This window comes from Leucopleurus acutus (genome assembly GCF_964270905.1).
Source record: "Leucopleurus acutus genome assembly, chromosome: 15".
Lineage (NCBI taxonomy): Eukaryota > Metazoa > Chordata > Mammalia > Artiodactyla > Delphinidae > Leucopleurus > Leucopleurus acutus.
The window spans coordinates 9,595,210-9,610,774 of record NC_139157.1 but is presented as its reverse complement, the minus strand read 5'-3'; the positions used below and the strand labels follow the sequence as shown (position 1 = coordinate 9,610,774).

At 41.2% G+C, this 15,565-nt stretch overlaps 1 protein-coding gene across 1 annotated transcript in view; it reads left to right on the top strand.

The window, feature by feature from the left end:
* Window positions 1-15,565, top strand: part of SNX9 (sorting nexin 9) — a 92,328-nt gene that overhangs the window by 31,750 nt on the left and 45,013 nt on the right. Inside the window, 3 exon segments of the mRNA XM_082855811.1 lie at window positions 7,285-7,371; window positions 10,494-10,568; window positions 11,791-11,916. Of these exon segments, the coding sequence (XP_082711937.1) occupies window positions 7,285-7,371; window positions 10,494-10,568; window positions 11,791-11,916 (288 nt within the window).

Genomic DNA, 15,565 nt, shown 5'->3' with positions numbered 1-15,565 from the left:
TTTTACATTTTTAAGAGCCTTTTATTTCTCACTGATTTGTGGTTACCCTTCATAGAGTAGGAGAACCAACCTTTAGTCTGTGATAAAAACTGTAAATATTTTTCCTGGTTTGTCATTTGTTTTTTATCTTGTTCACAATGGCTCTTGCCGGGCAAGGCAGGTATGTGTTATTTTGGGAGAAGAGGAGTTTCTCCATCTCTCTCTTTTAAGGACTTCAGGATTTTGTTCTGTACTTAAAGTCCTCCTCCACTGCAAGATTATTTTAAAAACTCACTTAAGATTTCCTTTGGTTCTTTTTATAGTTTCCTTAAAATCCTTTTTATTATGGAGAAAGTCAAACATACTCAAAAGTAGGATAGTAGTATAATGAAGCCTCTGTACCCATCCCCCAGCTTTGGCAACTGTTGACTCACCTGGTTTTGTCTACACCCCATCAGCTTCCTTTGCTCTTGCATTACGTTTGAAGAAATGCCAGATACTTTATCACTTCATCTGTAAATATTTTAATGGGTATCTCTAAAGATGGGAAGTCCTTTAAAAATATAACCACAATACTATTTTGATACTTGAAAATTGACTACTTTAAAATATCTCAGAGCCCTTAAGTGTTCAAATTTTCAATTGTCTCAAATATTATCATCTTTTTTGCATTTTGTTGGACTTAGAATCCAAATAAGGTGGGGAGGGACAAACTAGGAATTTAGGATCAACAGATACACAACACCACCTATAAAATAAACAACAGGACCCACTGTATAACATAAGGTACTATATTTAACATCTTGTAATAACCTATAATGGAAAATAATATGAAAAAGAATCTCTATATAACTGAATCACTTTGCTGTACACCTGAAACATTGTAAATCAACTGTATTGCAATTTTAAAAAATGAAAAAACGAGTACGATGAAGAGAAATAGATTTAAAAAAATAAGAATCCAAATGAGGTATATATAGCAGTCATAATCAATTGTCTAAGCCTCTCAATTTATAAGTTCCCTCACTTCCCTTCCTCTTTGCCCCCATACCTGGGCTTGTTTTTGTCTTTGAGATTTGTTTGTTAGAGAAAATGGGTTCTGTGATTTCCTACATCTGGATTTTCTTACTGCATCCTCATTGCAGAGTGTAATATATTCCTTTGTATGTCTTGTAAATTGGTACTAGGATCTAGAGGGTCAATAAGATTCGAATTCTTTTTTCAAGTATGTGACTGGCATTGTATTCCATCAGAAGGCAAGAAGTGTCTGGTTGTCTTTTGGATGCACTGTGCTTAGATGCATTAAATTATTAAGGATTGAAAAACGATGTTCTAATTCTATTATTCCTTTTTCATTTATTTCATTTATTAACTGTCCTTCAGGATCATCCTTGCTTTTGCATATTGCACTAAATAATAACCTTGTACACACGTGCACAGGTGCAGCTAGAGAGTGGGTTCGCAAAATGCGACTTCTGGATCTAAGGGTAAATGTATCTTGAAAACTCTATTGAAGTAGAATTTCTCACTTATAAGATGAGCAGAAATGCAAAAGTTGGGTAATTGATTCTGTTTGTGAGACTGCGGAGAACATTACATTCATATATATTGCTGGCAGAGGTTTAAATGGTACAGTCCCCAGTGGAGGGAAATGTGGCTACACCTACCAAATTAATTTGTCTTCCTTTATGTGTGGAATTGAGCATTTTTTCACACGTAAATGGTGTAAGGGCCATTTATATTTTTCTATGAACTGTGTATCCCTCTGCCCATTTTTTCTGATGGGTTGCTGAGCTTTTTCTTGAGTTCTAGATGCTTTTTAAGATTAAAACTTTGTGATAGGAATTGCAAAGGTTCTTCTGTAGTTCATGTTTTATATATTTAGTGATTTTTGGTGATAGTGATGTTATGTGTGATATGGCCAGTCTGATGCCACCACATCAAATAACTAATGCTTTCTTCTGATTATTCTTATATAAAACACATAAAGAAGCTTTGATCTGGGTGAGTTTGGGTAGAAAGTTTCTTAAAATCATCCCAACCTCCAGCTGCTTGGTTACAACATGGCCTCAGTTCGGAGGATGCCCTTGGTCCAAGTATTCCCAGAATCGTTGTGCATGAGTGGAATAGAGGCTGGGAGGAGTAACATGGAAGTGGATGGTACAATTTGATTGGTTTATTGTAAGTATTCAGGATTTCTTCCCCCTTGCGATTGTATAATTGCCCTTTGTTACACACAGATTTAAGATTATTCTAAATGTTTCTTGGAAACATATTCCTACACTCAGTGAATTTCTATTTACATTTCTGTTTGCCTTGGAAGTTTCTCAAGCTACTTGTCTGGTTGACCAGTTAGAACATTCCTCTAAGTGCATCATATTTCAGGATGACAGATATAAACCCATTTTAGGAAAAACATTTTTAAAAGAACATATCGATTTTACTGGTAGTTTATTCTTGAAATTTTTACATAAGAAAATTAATTTTCAGCCATTCTCGATGGGTGCTACCAGTTCTTTTTAGAAAATTCTTCTACTGGGAAAAGATCTTTTACTAGAACAACTGTTAAAACCTTCGTAGAACTCAATCATCTTCACTCAAATCCTGAATAGTTTATCAAGCACATTGCTTGTAAACATTTAAGGAAACAAACCAAGTTTATTTCCTTACTTGGAAATTTTAAGAGCAACATGCCCAAAACATAATTAATTGATGCATGTCTCCTTGGAAAGAGTTTTTTTATCATGTGCAGCGGTCTTGGACCTCAGCCGTGCCATATGTTAACAGTTTACTGATGGTACAGGTGAAACTATGGAAAGCATGCTTATCAGGCTTTCTAATGACTCAGCAGAAAAGGATAAGGGATAATTGGATGGTGGTTTAGGAATTCAGAAAACTCTTAATAGGTTGGAGCAATGGGCTGAATCTAACAAGATGAAATTTTACGGGGATAATTTAAGATTCTTTATTTGATTCAAAATAACAAGGGAACAAGCACAGGCCAGGATTTAGCAAGGGCTGTTGAAATCACAGATTGATAGAAACTGAAAAGCATTTACGCCTTAACCACTTATAAAAAAGACAAATACATCTACATATATCAGTGGTATAATAATGCTCTCAGGGTCTGTTAGAGTGAGTTCTGTTTCTTCTGATGATCTTGTGGATTAGGTAGAGACAAGATATAGGAAGTCATTAAATATGTAAATTTTATAAAAAGTGTCAAGAGTATCTTTAAGTAAAACAAGCTTGCCATTTAAAAAGATAAATTAATTTTATAGAAATATCACCTACATGCAAAACTTCAGTTCTCAAGGGTGTCAGATTAATAAGGGATCCTTCAGTCCCCGAATTTCTGAAGGTTTACGTATTTTACTCATTTTTTTGATTGAGTGTCTCTGCTTTAAAGATGGGAGAGCTGCATCGCTGAAGGTTTACTGCTTTTTCCCAAGATTTATTGTGATTTATGTGAAAGAAGCAGATGTGTAAGAATGGGAGCTTGTCTTCTAACCCCCATATGAAATTTTTTTGCTGCCAGTTTTTTTGCTATTTGGAACTGTTTAATTCTCTATTATTGTATATTTTAGGTTTTGTTTTGCAAAATAGGAAATACAGCAATGAACTTATGTACAGTGTTTTTTTATTTAGGATGTTTTCTTAAAAAATTCTTTGGTTTGGGATTATTGGTTTGTATCAACCTGGACTCTCTAGATTGCAACTGACAGTCTGAACTCATAAGCACAAAAGGAGATGCACTCGTTACTGTGAGTGAACCGTCCACAAGGGGAGAAATGGCTTTGGGCTTGTCCTTCAGGTGCTCTCATCAGGATACTGTTTCTCTTCCTCATTCCATTCTGCATTCCCCCCACTTCATTCTTCAGACTTGTAGCCGCCGGCAACATTTTCAGAGAAAAAGACCCACTCTCCCAGCATCCCTGTCACATTCTGATTTTCCCTGTTTGGCTTATATGCTCACCAGTCATTTGGAGCCAGGCAGGAAGTTTCCAAAAGGAAGGGATGTGGAGCAAAGTAACAGATGTTTACAGCATGGGTCCGAAAGAATGAGGTACGTTCAGGATGATGGATTCTGCACACATCAGACAGGTGTGTGTGGCACACTTAGAATTCTGGAACGCTTAGCGCCTGGAACACTTAGTTTGAAGCTGTGAATCCACTGTTTATCTTACTATATCTAGATAAAATAACTTATATATAGGATTGCTATCTACCAGCCATTCGCTTCCTCTGTAATACTTTTTGAAATTGCTGTTTGAAGAGATTAATTGTGGTTGACGGTATGTATTCAGTATACGGTATGAAGTTATCTACTGTGTGGAAATTTAGCTCTTGAATATACTTGGAGTCATTTTTTAATGTACAGCTAACATTGGAAAAGGCGGTGTAGAAAAATGACCTTTTCTTTCAAAGACCACATCAGAAAATAGTTGGGCAGATTGGCAGTTGAGGTCGAGGTCAGCATCTTTATCTGTGTGGGTCCTGTAGTGGCGGTGAAGGCAGGAAGGTGAGGAGACCTGGAAGCCAAGGAGGGACAGGAGAGAGAAGGAGTGGATAATAGGAGGGTGCCGGAGGTTTCCAGTCTGGCCTAAACTTTGTAAGAAGAGTTACTCTTATAGGCTGAATGGCCTTTTTTTTTTCCTTCCTGTTGACATTCACGCTCATTTGGGGACGTGCTTTTTTTTTTTTTTTTGCGGTACGCGGGCCTCTCACTGCTGTGGTCTCTCCCGTTGCGGAGCACAGGCTCCGGACGCACGCGCAGCCTCAGCGGCCATGGCTCACGGGCCCAGCCCCTCCGGGGCATGTGGGATCTTCCCGGACCGGGACACGAACCCGTGTCCCCTGCATCGGCAGGCGGACTGTCATCCACTGTGCCGCCAGGGAAGCCCTTAAATCTTTTTGTTCTCCAAAGTTAGTCTCAGTTATAATTCTTAAGAAGCATCTCTAGGTTAAAAAAAAAAAGTCCTAAACCAACGTGTTAAATAAACCTATAGTGTTTATAGACATTTTCCACGGGTAAATGTTCAGTAATACTTAAATGTGTAAGGGAGTTTCCATTTTTTAATTTTTGGCTTGTTTCACATTCAGTTTCACCAAGTTGTAACTTTAGTAAAAAAGAGGCTTTAGTTTTCTCTATCTGCGGGTTAGTTGGGTTTAACCCGATCAAAAAAGTTGTTTAACCAGGATTCTTAAGGAACAGGAACAAAAAGCAGGTGCCTCATCTGGCTCTCCTCAGCTTGCCAGGCCCCGCCCCTCCCCGGGAAGCTCGCTGTCCTGGGGGGTGAGTCCTGGCCTGGGGACCCCCGTCTCCCTCCTCAGGCGTTTATCTCCTATCTAACCTCATTGCACGAGGGATTGAGGTGGGTGTGGCATGTTTTAAAAAAAATAGTCCCCAACGTGGCAAGCAGAACTCTATCTACTTTTGCAGCTGTGCGATGAGCATACCTAGGCTTGGTGTCGTTGTCCTCTGTAGTGACCTAAGGAAAACTGGAATGCTTCCAGAATTCTCACTGTCCCTGAGCCTGGCTTTCAGTCCCCCTTCCCAGCCTCCCAGCCTATAGCAGTAAAGGATCTAATGCTATTTCTTTCTTTCTTTTTTTTTTTTTTTTTTTTTTTTGCGGTACGCGGGCCTCTCACTGTTGTGGCCTCTCCCGTTGCGGAGCACAGGCTCCGGACGCGCAGGCTCAGCAGCCATGGCTCACGGGCCCAGCCGCTCCGCGCATGTGGGATCTTCCCAGACCGGGGCACGAACCCGTGTCCCCTGCATCACCAGGCGGACTCTCAACCACTGCGCCACCACGGAATCCCTGATGCTATTTCTTGACTGACAGACTGTACACTACCATTTGTTTCCTTCCAACATTTTATTATGAAAAATTTCAAGCATGTAGAAGAGTTGAACTCATTTTCCATTGGGCACTGTAAATCCACTATCTATTGTAGATTCTATAAGTAACATTTTACTTACTGTACCTGCTTTATCACATATTCCTCCATCAGTTCATCTTATTATTTTTGATGTATTTCAAAATAAAGTAGTATTGGGGATTTTTTTTCCCCTAATCTTTTATCACAGGAGGTGAATCCTTGATTCCTGTTATAAGGATTTCAGACTCATTAAGCAGGTGTGAAGAAAGAGCCCTGGCCAGCAAAAGGGCCAGCACAGTTCTTGCCATATGGTCGGTGTGCAGCAAATACTTGTTAAAGGAATGCAGTTCCATTAGGCTAATTTGTCTAGCTCTGTAGGCAGACTTCATTTTGCCTCATAGGACAATTACTTTTAAAACAAACCATGTTAGCTAGGCTCATGTGGCCTCCAATTTATAAGGTGGACTTGCTTCTATAAGATAGTCCATGAAAGACAGTTATTTAGAATTTGAAATGGATTAAATATATGTAATATATTTATTATATATCATAAAAGTATATGTAAAGTATTTGTATTTTTACAACAGTGGTTGTCTCTCTTGGAATACGTGCCTGGCAGTTATTCCAAGGAACCCACATCTCTGGGTTGGTGCCTCAAGGATCCGCTTCAGGAAGACCCTGAAAGGGCAACCCCACCTCACATCAACCAGAACAGCTTCCCTTTAGTCTGTTTTCTATGAAATTCAGATTCCATTGCAAGGAGAAATGTGAAAATCACAGCTGCTCAGGTTACCCGACCACTATACCAGAGCCCTAGGTAAGTCGTCGTATAGTAGGAAGTATTCTGGTAGAAGCGTATGGCTGTATCTTGCTGCCCACATCTTACATTTCTGCGTTTAGTTGGCCAGGGATGCTGCACTCTCAAAATTTATCCTAGATAAAGAACAGTGAGAGTTTTCATAGCAAGGGATTAATCTGAAGATGATGAATCTGATGTGGGTACATATTTATGTGTCCGTGGAGATCCCTCAGGCCCTGAGATTGTGTGTTCCCAGAATGAACAGTATCTGTATTTCTACTTCTTACCTCCTAAAAGAAAGGCCATGCTCTCTTCCCCTTGATGAAATGGGTTTATTTTCAGTACTTTGGGGCCGATGTCTAAATGCAGTGTGGGCAGCTACCAGAAACCTTCCCTGTTTCCAAAGCAGAGCAGGGCTCTCACGATTGGTTTCATTCTTCCTCACAAATAGGGCTGATGAATCATTTTGGTACTATGTCTTCCTTTCTTGCAAAACAACTGCAGTCACGGTCATGATGTGTTGTTCACACCAGCACACTTACAAAGTGAATGGTATGGGTGGTTCTTTTTTGACTGTTACGTTTACATCTGTAACTTCCTCTTTTCTTCTCTACTTCCAATAGGCTCGGGTTATGTATGATTTTGCTGCTGAACCTGGAAATAATGAACTGACAGTTAATGAAGGAGAAATCATCACAATTACAAATCCGGTAAGAGAACTGTTAGGTTTAAATCGGTCCCTTAAGGACTTATTTTTAAGATTTTATTTTTTTTAACAGGTTGATCATTCAGACCCACATGAATTTCTTTCCTGTTGCTTGTGAAGTATTGATATTGAAGTAATAATCTATTACATAAACACTGAGAACAATTAAGACCCCCTAAAAAAAGCTGGATGGGGCTCCATCAGGCAGAACTGGAGCGACATCCGGGACAGATCCCAGCTGGACGGAGGTATAGAGATCAGAAAGTGACCAGTGTTGGTTAGCAGCCTCAGCTACCATTTATTCATGGCCTGTGAGCCAAGTGTTTGGCTAAGTACTATGCATATATTTTTTGATGGATTTTCTCTGTGAACTGTGTGAGGTAGGTATTTTTAATCTCTTTTTACAAATGAGGGTAATGAGCCTTAGAGAGGTTAAGTAACTTGACCAAGATCCTTCTGCTTGTAACTGGCAAAACCGGGATTCAAAACCACATCCACTGGCCTGTAAGCCCTGCTTTTTCTTCTCTGCAGGGGACACTGCAAGTAAACAAGCGTCCCAGGAATATAGGTATATATACGCCAGTAGGAGACGGGCTGAGAAAACAAGCTCTTAGAGCCAAACCAGACAGGACCTGAAGCCAGGCTACAGCCTTGGATTTCATTTGGGAAGCAGTGGATTCACTTAAGGGTTTTGCTTGGTTTTATTGTTGATATTGTTGTAGGGAGGTGACATGATGAGACCTGCACTTCAAGGAAATTAATCTAGCAGAGGTGTATTGAATGAATTGGTGTGGCTGGAGCCTAGGATCGTGACCTTGGGTAGTAGCGATAGGAGTAGAAAGAAGATGGATGCAGGAGGCTCTGGAGAGTCAGACCAGGAGGACTTGGTGCCTGATCAGATACTATTGGTGAGAAATAGTCAGGGATCCCCCCGAGGTTTTTGGCCTTCACACCTAAGAGAATGGTGCACATGAATTTATTAAAGTACGTAAGTCAGGAAGAAGAGCTTATTTTTTAAATGTTGAGTTTAAAGACTAATAAATAATCAACCCTGTCCTATAGCTTTGCATCAGTTTAGAAATAGAATTGCAGAACTAGAGCTGAGGGCTGGAGATAGGCTGGCTCCCTGGACATCTTTGAGCAAGCATGTCAAGAAAGGTACCAGGAAGGCCAAGGAGACTCTGGAAGAGGAAGGAAGGGATGCACCTGTTCCACCAGGTGGGAGGGAGTGGGGACTATGGCAGCACAGAGACCAAGGAAGGAGAACAAGGAATGACCAAGAGGATTGCGGTTTCTTAATGTTGATAGTATTTTTTTAGACCTATTTTGTATGTTTTAGATAAAAAAAAAATTACTGGTTAGAAAAAGTATATGTAGTTTTATATAATATGCCAGGTTATATATAAGTAAATAGGTTCTATTTTTAATCATAGAAGAGATTAAAGATTCTTTTATCTACTATTGATTTTTTTTTTAAATGAAGCATTCTTCATTTCTTGGTAAAATAGTATTTAAGTTGCTGTTGTGGTCAAGAAATGGACAAAGTTGTGGCTTAAAATGACTTTTAAAAAGAATATGTCATCTAGATTCAGGTAGGTATTAACTAATTAGGGTATGATTTATGAATTTAAGATAACCCTTACTATTTTAAGAGGAAAAAGTAGGACTTTGCTGAAGTAACGTTGAAAACTGGGAATCCTGTTATAGAGTATGTTATTATTGATGTTTAGTTTATTAATATTACTCATCCAGGAGAGCTAAGGGAGTATGGACCAGTTGGTTTTCCTAAACAACAGGCAATCCCAGAGCTTAGCGGCTTAAACAGATAATCGATGGTTGTTGCTCGGGGATCCACAAGTCAGCGGGTGGTTCTCCTCACCTGTTCTCCTCACCTGGGCTCGCCCGTGGGTCTGCAGTCACCCAGTGCAGGGCTGGGGCAGAGTACTCCAACATGGCCTCATCTGTCTGGCATTTCTCCTGCTGGGGGTTAGCTGGCTTTGGGTGGGGCAACGGGGAGATTGGGCCTTGTCTCTGTCATCATCTGGCAACTCACATTTATCCTCATAGTAGCTCTTTGGGAAAGAAGAGCGAGCTGAAGTGTACAAAGCTTCTAGAGGCCAGCTCTGAACTCACCCCATATTATCTCCACCTCATTCTGTTGGCCAAAGAGGTCACAAAGGACAGCCCAGATTCTAGAAGTAGGGGTGTGCATTCTACCTCTACCCCTTTGCATTCTACCTCTCGACAGTCAGAGCTGCAAACCATTTTTGTGATCTACCACAGACCAGTAAATAGAAGGGAACTACAAAATGATGGCGTTCTATTAATAGACTGTTTTTCAATCTTTGATCGGTTGTTCAAGTTTGAATTTTCTTTTTAGATTATATCATTTTCTGATGTAAAGAGAAGCCTTAAGAATTTAAAAATTTGAACAACGTTAGCTCTGCAGGAATGAAAAGGTTAATGTTAATTACTTTTTTAAAAAAAAATAAATTTATTTATTTATTTTTGGCTGCGTTGGGTCTTTGTTGCTGCATGTGGGCCCCCTCTAGTTGCAGCGAGCGGGGGCCACTCCTCACTGGGGTGTGCAGGCTTCTCATTGTGCTGGCCTCTCTTGTTGTGGAGCACGGGCTCCAGTCGCGTGGGCTTCAGTAGTTGTGGCACGTGGGCTCTATGGCGCAGGCTTAGTAGCTGTGGCGCATGGGCCTAGTGGCTCCGTGGCATGTGGGATCCCCCCGGGCCAGGGCTCGAACCCATGTCCCCTGCATTGGCAGGCGGATTCCTAACCACTGCGCCAACCAGGGAAGTCCCTACTTTTTTTATGTATAGCAATTCCCAGAGCAAAATATCTGCAGGAGGGCTTCCCTGGTGGCGCAGTGGTTGAGAGTCCGCCTGCCGATGCAGGGGACACGGGTTCGTGCCCCGGTCCGGGAGGATCCCACATGCCGCGGAGCGGCTGGGCCCGTGAGCCGTGGCCGCTGAGCCTGCGTGTCCGGAGCCTGTGCTCCGCAATGGGAGAGGCCGCAACAGTGAGAGGCCCGCGTACCGCCAAAAAAAAAAAAAAAAAAGAAACTGCAGGAAATTCCAACTATAATCTTTTTTTTTTTTTTTTTAAACCTTTTTGAGGATGTTGGTGGAGGATGGCTGGAAGGAAGAAACAGCAAAGGAGAACGAGGGCTTGTTCCCACAGACTACGTTGAGGTAAGAGCTTACTGTCATTTATTAATTAAATCTGGTCGTTGTCATATATCTTTTTATGAATTATCAACTTAAAGGACAGGACTGGAAGATAATGAAAAAATTCCATTGTAAGAGTAATACATGCTGATTATATAAAATGTAGAAAATACATTGAAGTAGAACCAAGAAGAAATATTACCTATAGACTTAGGCTCCAAAGAGTGACTTCAAATATTTAGATTAAGTTCCTTCCAAGGATAGCAACTTTTAATTATTCTGAATAAAAGTCTCTATTTTTCCCTTTGCTAATATTGTGTAGTAGCTGCTGCCTACAATACTGCTTACTGTAGAATTGATTCACAAAGTTTAAGTAGCAGACTGTTTGAAGTAGCTTTCCTCTCCCTGTGCTAATTTAGGACATCTCTCTCTGTTCCTTCTCCCACTCCCAAGGACGAAGGGTCTTGGATGGGCTGCTGTGAGCTATTGCCTGGTTTAAGCTCTGTTGTGATAGATGCCAAGGATAGTGCACAGCCCCTGAATGAGCCCTCCCTGCCTGGGACACACCCACTCAGCTGACAAACCCTCTCTGAGTCAGCCTCCTGGCACCCCCTGCTGGTTGTCCAGAGGTCACTGAGCTGAGTCCTGGGTACATGGTGAGCTTGCGTCTCATCCTGGGTGATGGAAAGAAACTAAGGCTGTCTGGTGCCCTGTGAGTAAAGTTGGAGTGAGATGAAGAACAAAGTTGCCTTGAGCTCCCCTCTAGTAGAGAGAAATAGTGCCCTGGGAGGATGTGTGCTGGGCACTGCCTGCAGAATGGGAAGGCTGTCTGTTGCTCCTGACTGAGAGTTGGCTGGGGGAGTTTTGAACACTCCGGAGAATCTGATGAAATCTCAGACACCCCACCTTTTCCAGACAGTTTCAGAGGGTTCCCAGGCCCCTGAACCCAGTCCACGTGTCTCATGTTTATGTCGTGTTTGACCTCTGTGCACTGTGCATTCAGGATCCTAAAAATTAACAAGAATGAGGAAAATGGGAGAATTTAAGTTGATACTGGCATAAGTTGCATTTCTAGAATTCTGCATACTGACAGAAAGGAATTATGACATCTTCTTGGGCTTGCTTACCCTTTAAGAATAGAAATCCCTTTTCCATATTAGTTGACAGTTCTTGCTTGCCCTCAGGGGCTCTAACTCTGAAGTAACTCTCATCTATGAAGATAACTGTGGTTCTTTCTCATGTTCAGATTTTGCCCAGTGATGGAAAAGATCAGTTTTCTTGTGGAAATTCAGTGGCCGACCAAGCCTTCCTCGATTCCCTCTCAGCAAGTACAGCTCAAGCCAGTTCCTCAGCTGCCAGCAGTAACAACCAGGTAACTCTTACCCCGTCATCCTGCTGGATGCGACTGGCTTTACTGAGCGCAAAGCACGTTTGTGAAAGCTTGTGCTGCATTATAGCTATTGCCGTTCCCTGAAAGCGTAAACAGAGTAGCTGTTGACGTGTTATTGGTGTGGCATTTCTTGCTGGGTTTTAACAAAGCCTGTTTTTAGAGTTGAGGATTAACTAGAAGGCGGGAGTGTTCACTGAGAGTTGCTTGTAAAAGTCTGGCATGGTATGAATACAGACCCCATAGATTGGGAATATCCTCTCACTTGAGGGCAAGGAAGGAAAAGGGTCCTCTGCTGAGGCGCAGCGGTCAGGGTCAAAGGTCTGGCTGGAACAGGACCTGATTTCTGTGACCTTGGCACGTTACTTGCACTCTCAGCTCGAGCCCCCTGTTGCAGATGCAGTGCATGTACAAGTGGCTGTAGATCCAGCAGTTGGTACCGTTACGGTACTGCTTCTAGAAAACTTAGAAGAGTGGGATAATTTGAGAAAACTGTGCTGCAAGTTCACAGTAGTTTTGAGGAATTTGACCAGTTCAGGTGACTCTGCCTGGTTCGGTTATCGCTCAGTGATTATCCAGAGCCAGTGTCTGTAAGAAAATTGAGAAGATGGATATGGAAGTGTTACTGCCTCCTACATCTTTAGAAATGAATGGCCTTTAGGAGATGTTACTTCTTGACATTTTTAACTACATAAAAGCCTTTAAATTAGGTAAAGCCTAATAATCATATCACTTACGATTATTTGCTTACAGCATATTTATATCTTAACCTTTTAAGAGAGTTTTTCAAAGTACTGTTACCATATGTTAACTGCAGATTTTATACATTGTTAAATAGCTTTTGTGGCCATCCTAAATTACACATTGTCTGGCTCAGATATTTAAAATTCAGAGGCGAGGTTATCACCAGAGTTGAGCATTCTCCTCTATTTTGTTAATCTGTAATACGTAAGGATATTGGTCAGTGACTGGGGTAGAGGTAGATAATGTGGCTGCATCATCCCAACCCGCATTACGATAAAGGGTGAAGAAATAGTAGCTAACCCTTACTTGGCGTTTTACCAGGGATTCTTAGCCTGGGAGCTGTTAACGTTTGGGGCCTGATGCTCCCTCCCTGTGATGACTAGCTGCGTCTCCGGCCTGCACTCACCGCTCTCCCCGCCTCCCCCCACCGCTGCCCCAACCCCGGTTCCAGTCACCAAAATTGTCTCCAGTTGTTGCCAAATGGGCAAAGTCAACCCAGCTGAGAGTCACTGAGTTTTACAAAAACATCAGTGAGAGGGTTTGCATTAAGTAAAAATGACATTTCAATAAAGGGGAATTATAATGAGATGATCATAGAATAAGTGAAGGAAACAAAAGATGGGAATATTCATCTTATTTTAATTCGGGGACCTGTTTCAAATATCTCAAGGTAGACTGAAGTACTTTAGCTCATAAACACAAATTCAAAATCAGGCTCAAATTTTATGTTACGAAGAAGACTCCTCAGTATTTAAATGTAACAATATAAACTGATCAGCGTAAGTGTAATTTTTTTCTTCCAGGTTATCTTGAAGAAAATATAACCGACTTTTTTTTAAGGTTAGGTTTTACTAATCCAATCTGACATTAAATCTAATCAGATCCTTTGAAAGCAAAGAAAAAAATGAACCAAAACAAGGAGTAACTAAATACAGAAAGCATGACCATAATGAATTAATTAAAGCATTTGAATAAAAATATTTTCAGCAGCCGTCTATGCTCTCAGTTATCGGGATGTGAGAACAACTTAAATGGGCCAAAACTGTGGTACGTTCTATAAATACCATTATTAATTGGCAGCTTTTAAAAATGTGGCTGTCAGGTGTGCCCGTTATTTCATTTTCTGAATGTCAGTAAGAAAATACTATTTTTGTTCCAGGGATCGCCTCTTGGGCCTTTCTAGTTAGTCTGGCGTTGTGTTAGTTCCCAGAGGACAGTTTTATTTGGAGATAAGTGTGTCAGAGGAGCCAGGCCTCTCCTCTCTGCCGTCAGGCAGGCAGGGCCCCCCTTCAGCTCGGTACACTGTGCACCCCCTCTAGTCAGTATCCCTTGAGTCTCCTCAGCACCACTTGTTTTCAGTTTGGCCTTCTTCCTGCACAGGCAGGTTAAAGCCTCACATTCAGCTACTGGTTATCCAACCTTCTGACTGTTGTATCTTTTAAACCATATCTTTTTAGAGAGATCTCTCTAAAAGGTTACATCCGTCTGCAGGTGTTCTTGAATAACTTATTTTGAGCCTGTTATTTTTTAATTTGTCTGAGTCTTCACTGACTTTGTATTTTTAAGCTATACTGCATTTCACAGTAATTAGTTCATACATTTATTTATAACTTAATATGTAAAATAGCACTTCCTTTTGTTTTTCTTAAAACGCCTGATTTCAGGTTGCTTGGGCTACCTTCTGGTTCTAGCTTCTTACTGAGCAGTCACAGAGGTAAGTGCAGTGACTGGTGTAGAGGTAGATAATGTTGGTGCATCATCCCAAGCCCCGTTAGGATCTTTTTCTTTCCTTTCTAGTGTGTACGGGAACCCTTTACCTGTAGAACACAGTCCAGCCACTTGGCTGAGGTAGAGACTAGAACTGTAAATGTCAAAGGAGTATAATGCATTATTCTTTAAATGTGTTGGAACAATTTAATTTGAAAAATGATAGAGCTGTTTTATTTTTTTAAGTACTTGGAAAAAATATAGGTAACATTTTTTTTCATTAACTTTGGAATATAAAAGGTCTTTCTAAACACAGCACAATTTCTAGCAGCCATTAAGGAAAGAATTGATATATTTAAGGCAAAAAGTAAGGGGCTTCCCTGGTGGCGCAGTGGTTAAGAATCCTCCTGCCAGTGCAGGGGACACGGGTTCGGGCCCTGGTCCAGGAAGATCCCACATGCCGCGGAGCAACTAAGCCTGTGCGCCACAACTACTGAGCCTGCACTCTAGAGCCCGCGAGCCACAACTACTGAGCCCGCGTGCCACAACTACTGAAGCCCACACGCCTATAGCCTGTGCTCTGCAACGAGAAGCCACCGCAATGAGAAGCCCGTACACCGCAACGAAGAGTAGCCCCCGCTCGCCGCAACTAGAGAAAGCCCGCGTGCAGCAACGAAGACCCAACACAGCCAAAGATAAATAAATAAAAATTTTTTTAAAAAGTAATGTTCAACTAGGAAAAAAATTTCTAACATGCCAGAGATGTCAGCTAATTCTGTTAATATGCAAAGAACTCTTGTAAATCTGTAGGAAAAAGGTAAACAACTCAGAAGAAATGGGCAAAGGATATGAACAGATTTTTCATTGGAAAAGAAATACGAAGAGCCAATAAACATAGGAAAATGCTCATTTTGAAATTCTTCTATCAAATTAGCAGAGAATTAAAATGTTTTCACTCCTAGTGTGAAGAAAGGCGTGTTCAAATAGGCATTCTGGTATGAAGCTGGTAAAGGATAAATCGATGAAGCGTTTTGGAGGACAGGTTGATAACATATATTAATATTTGAGGTGCATCTGCTCTTTGACCCAGCACTCTGAGTTGATCTTCCAGCTCTACTCTCAGAACACAGCCATCTGGGCAGGAGAAGAGGTTTCCTGCAGCACTCTTGTAACAACAAAGCCT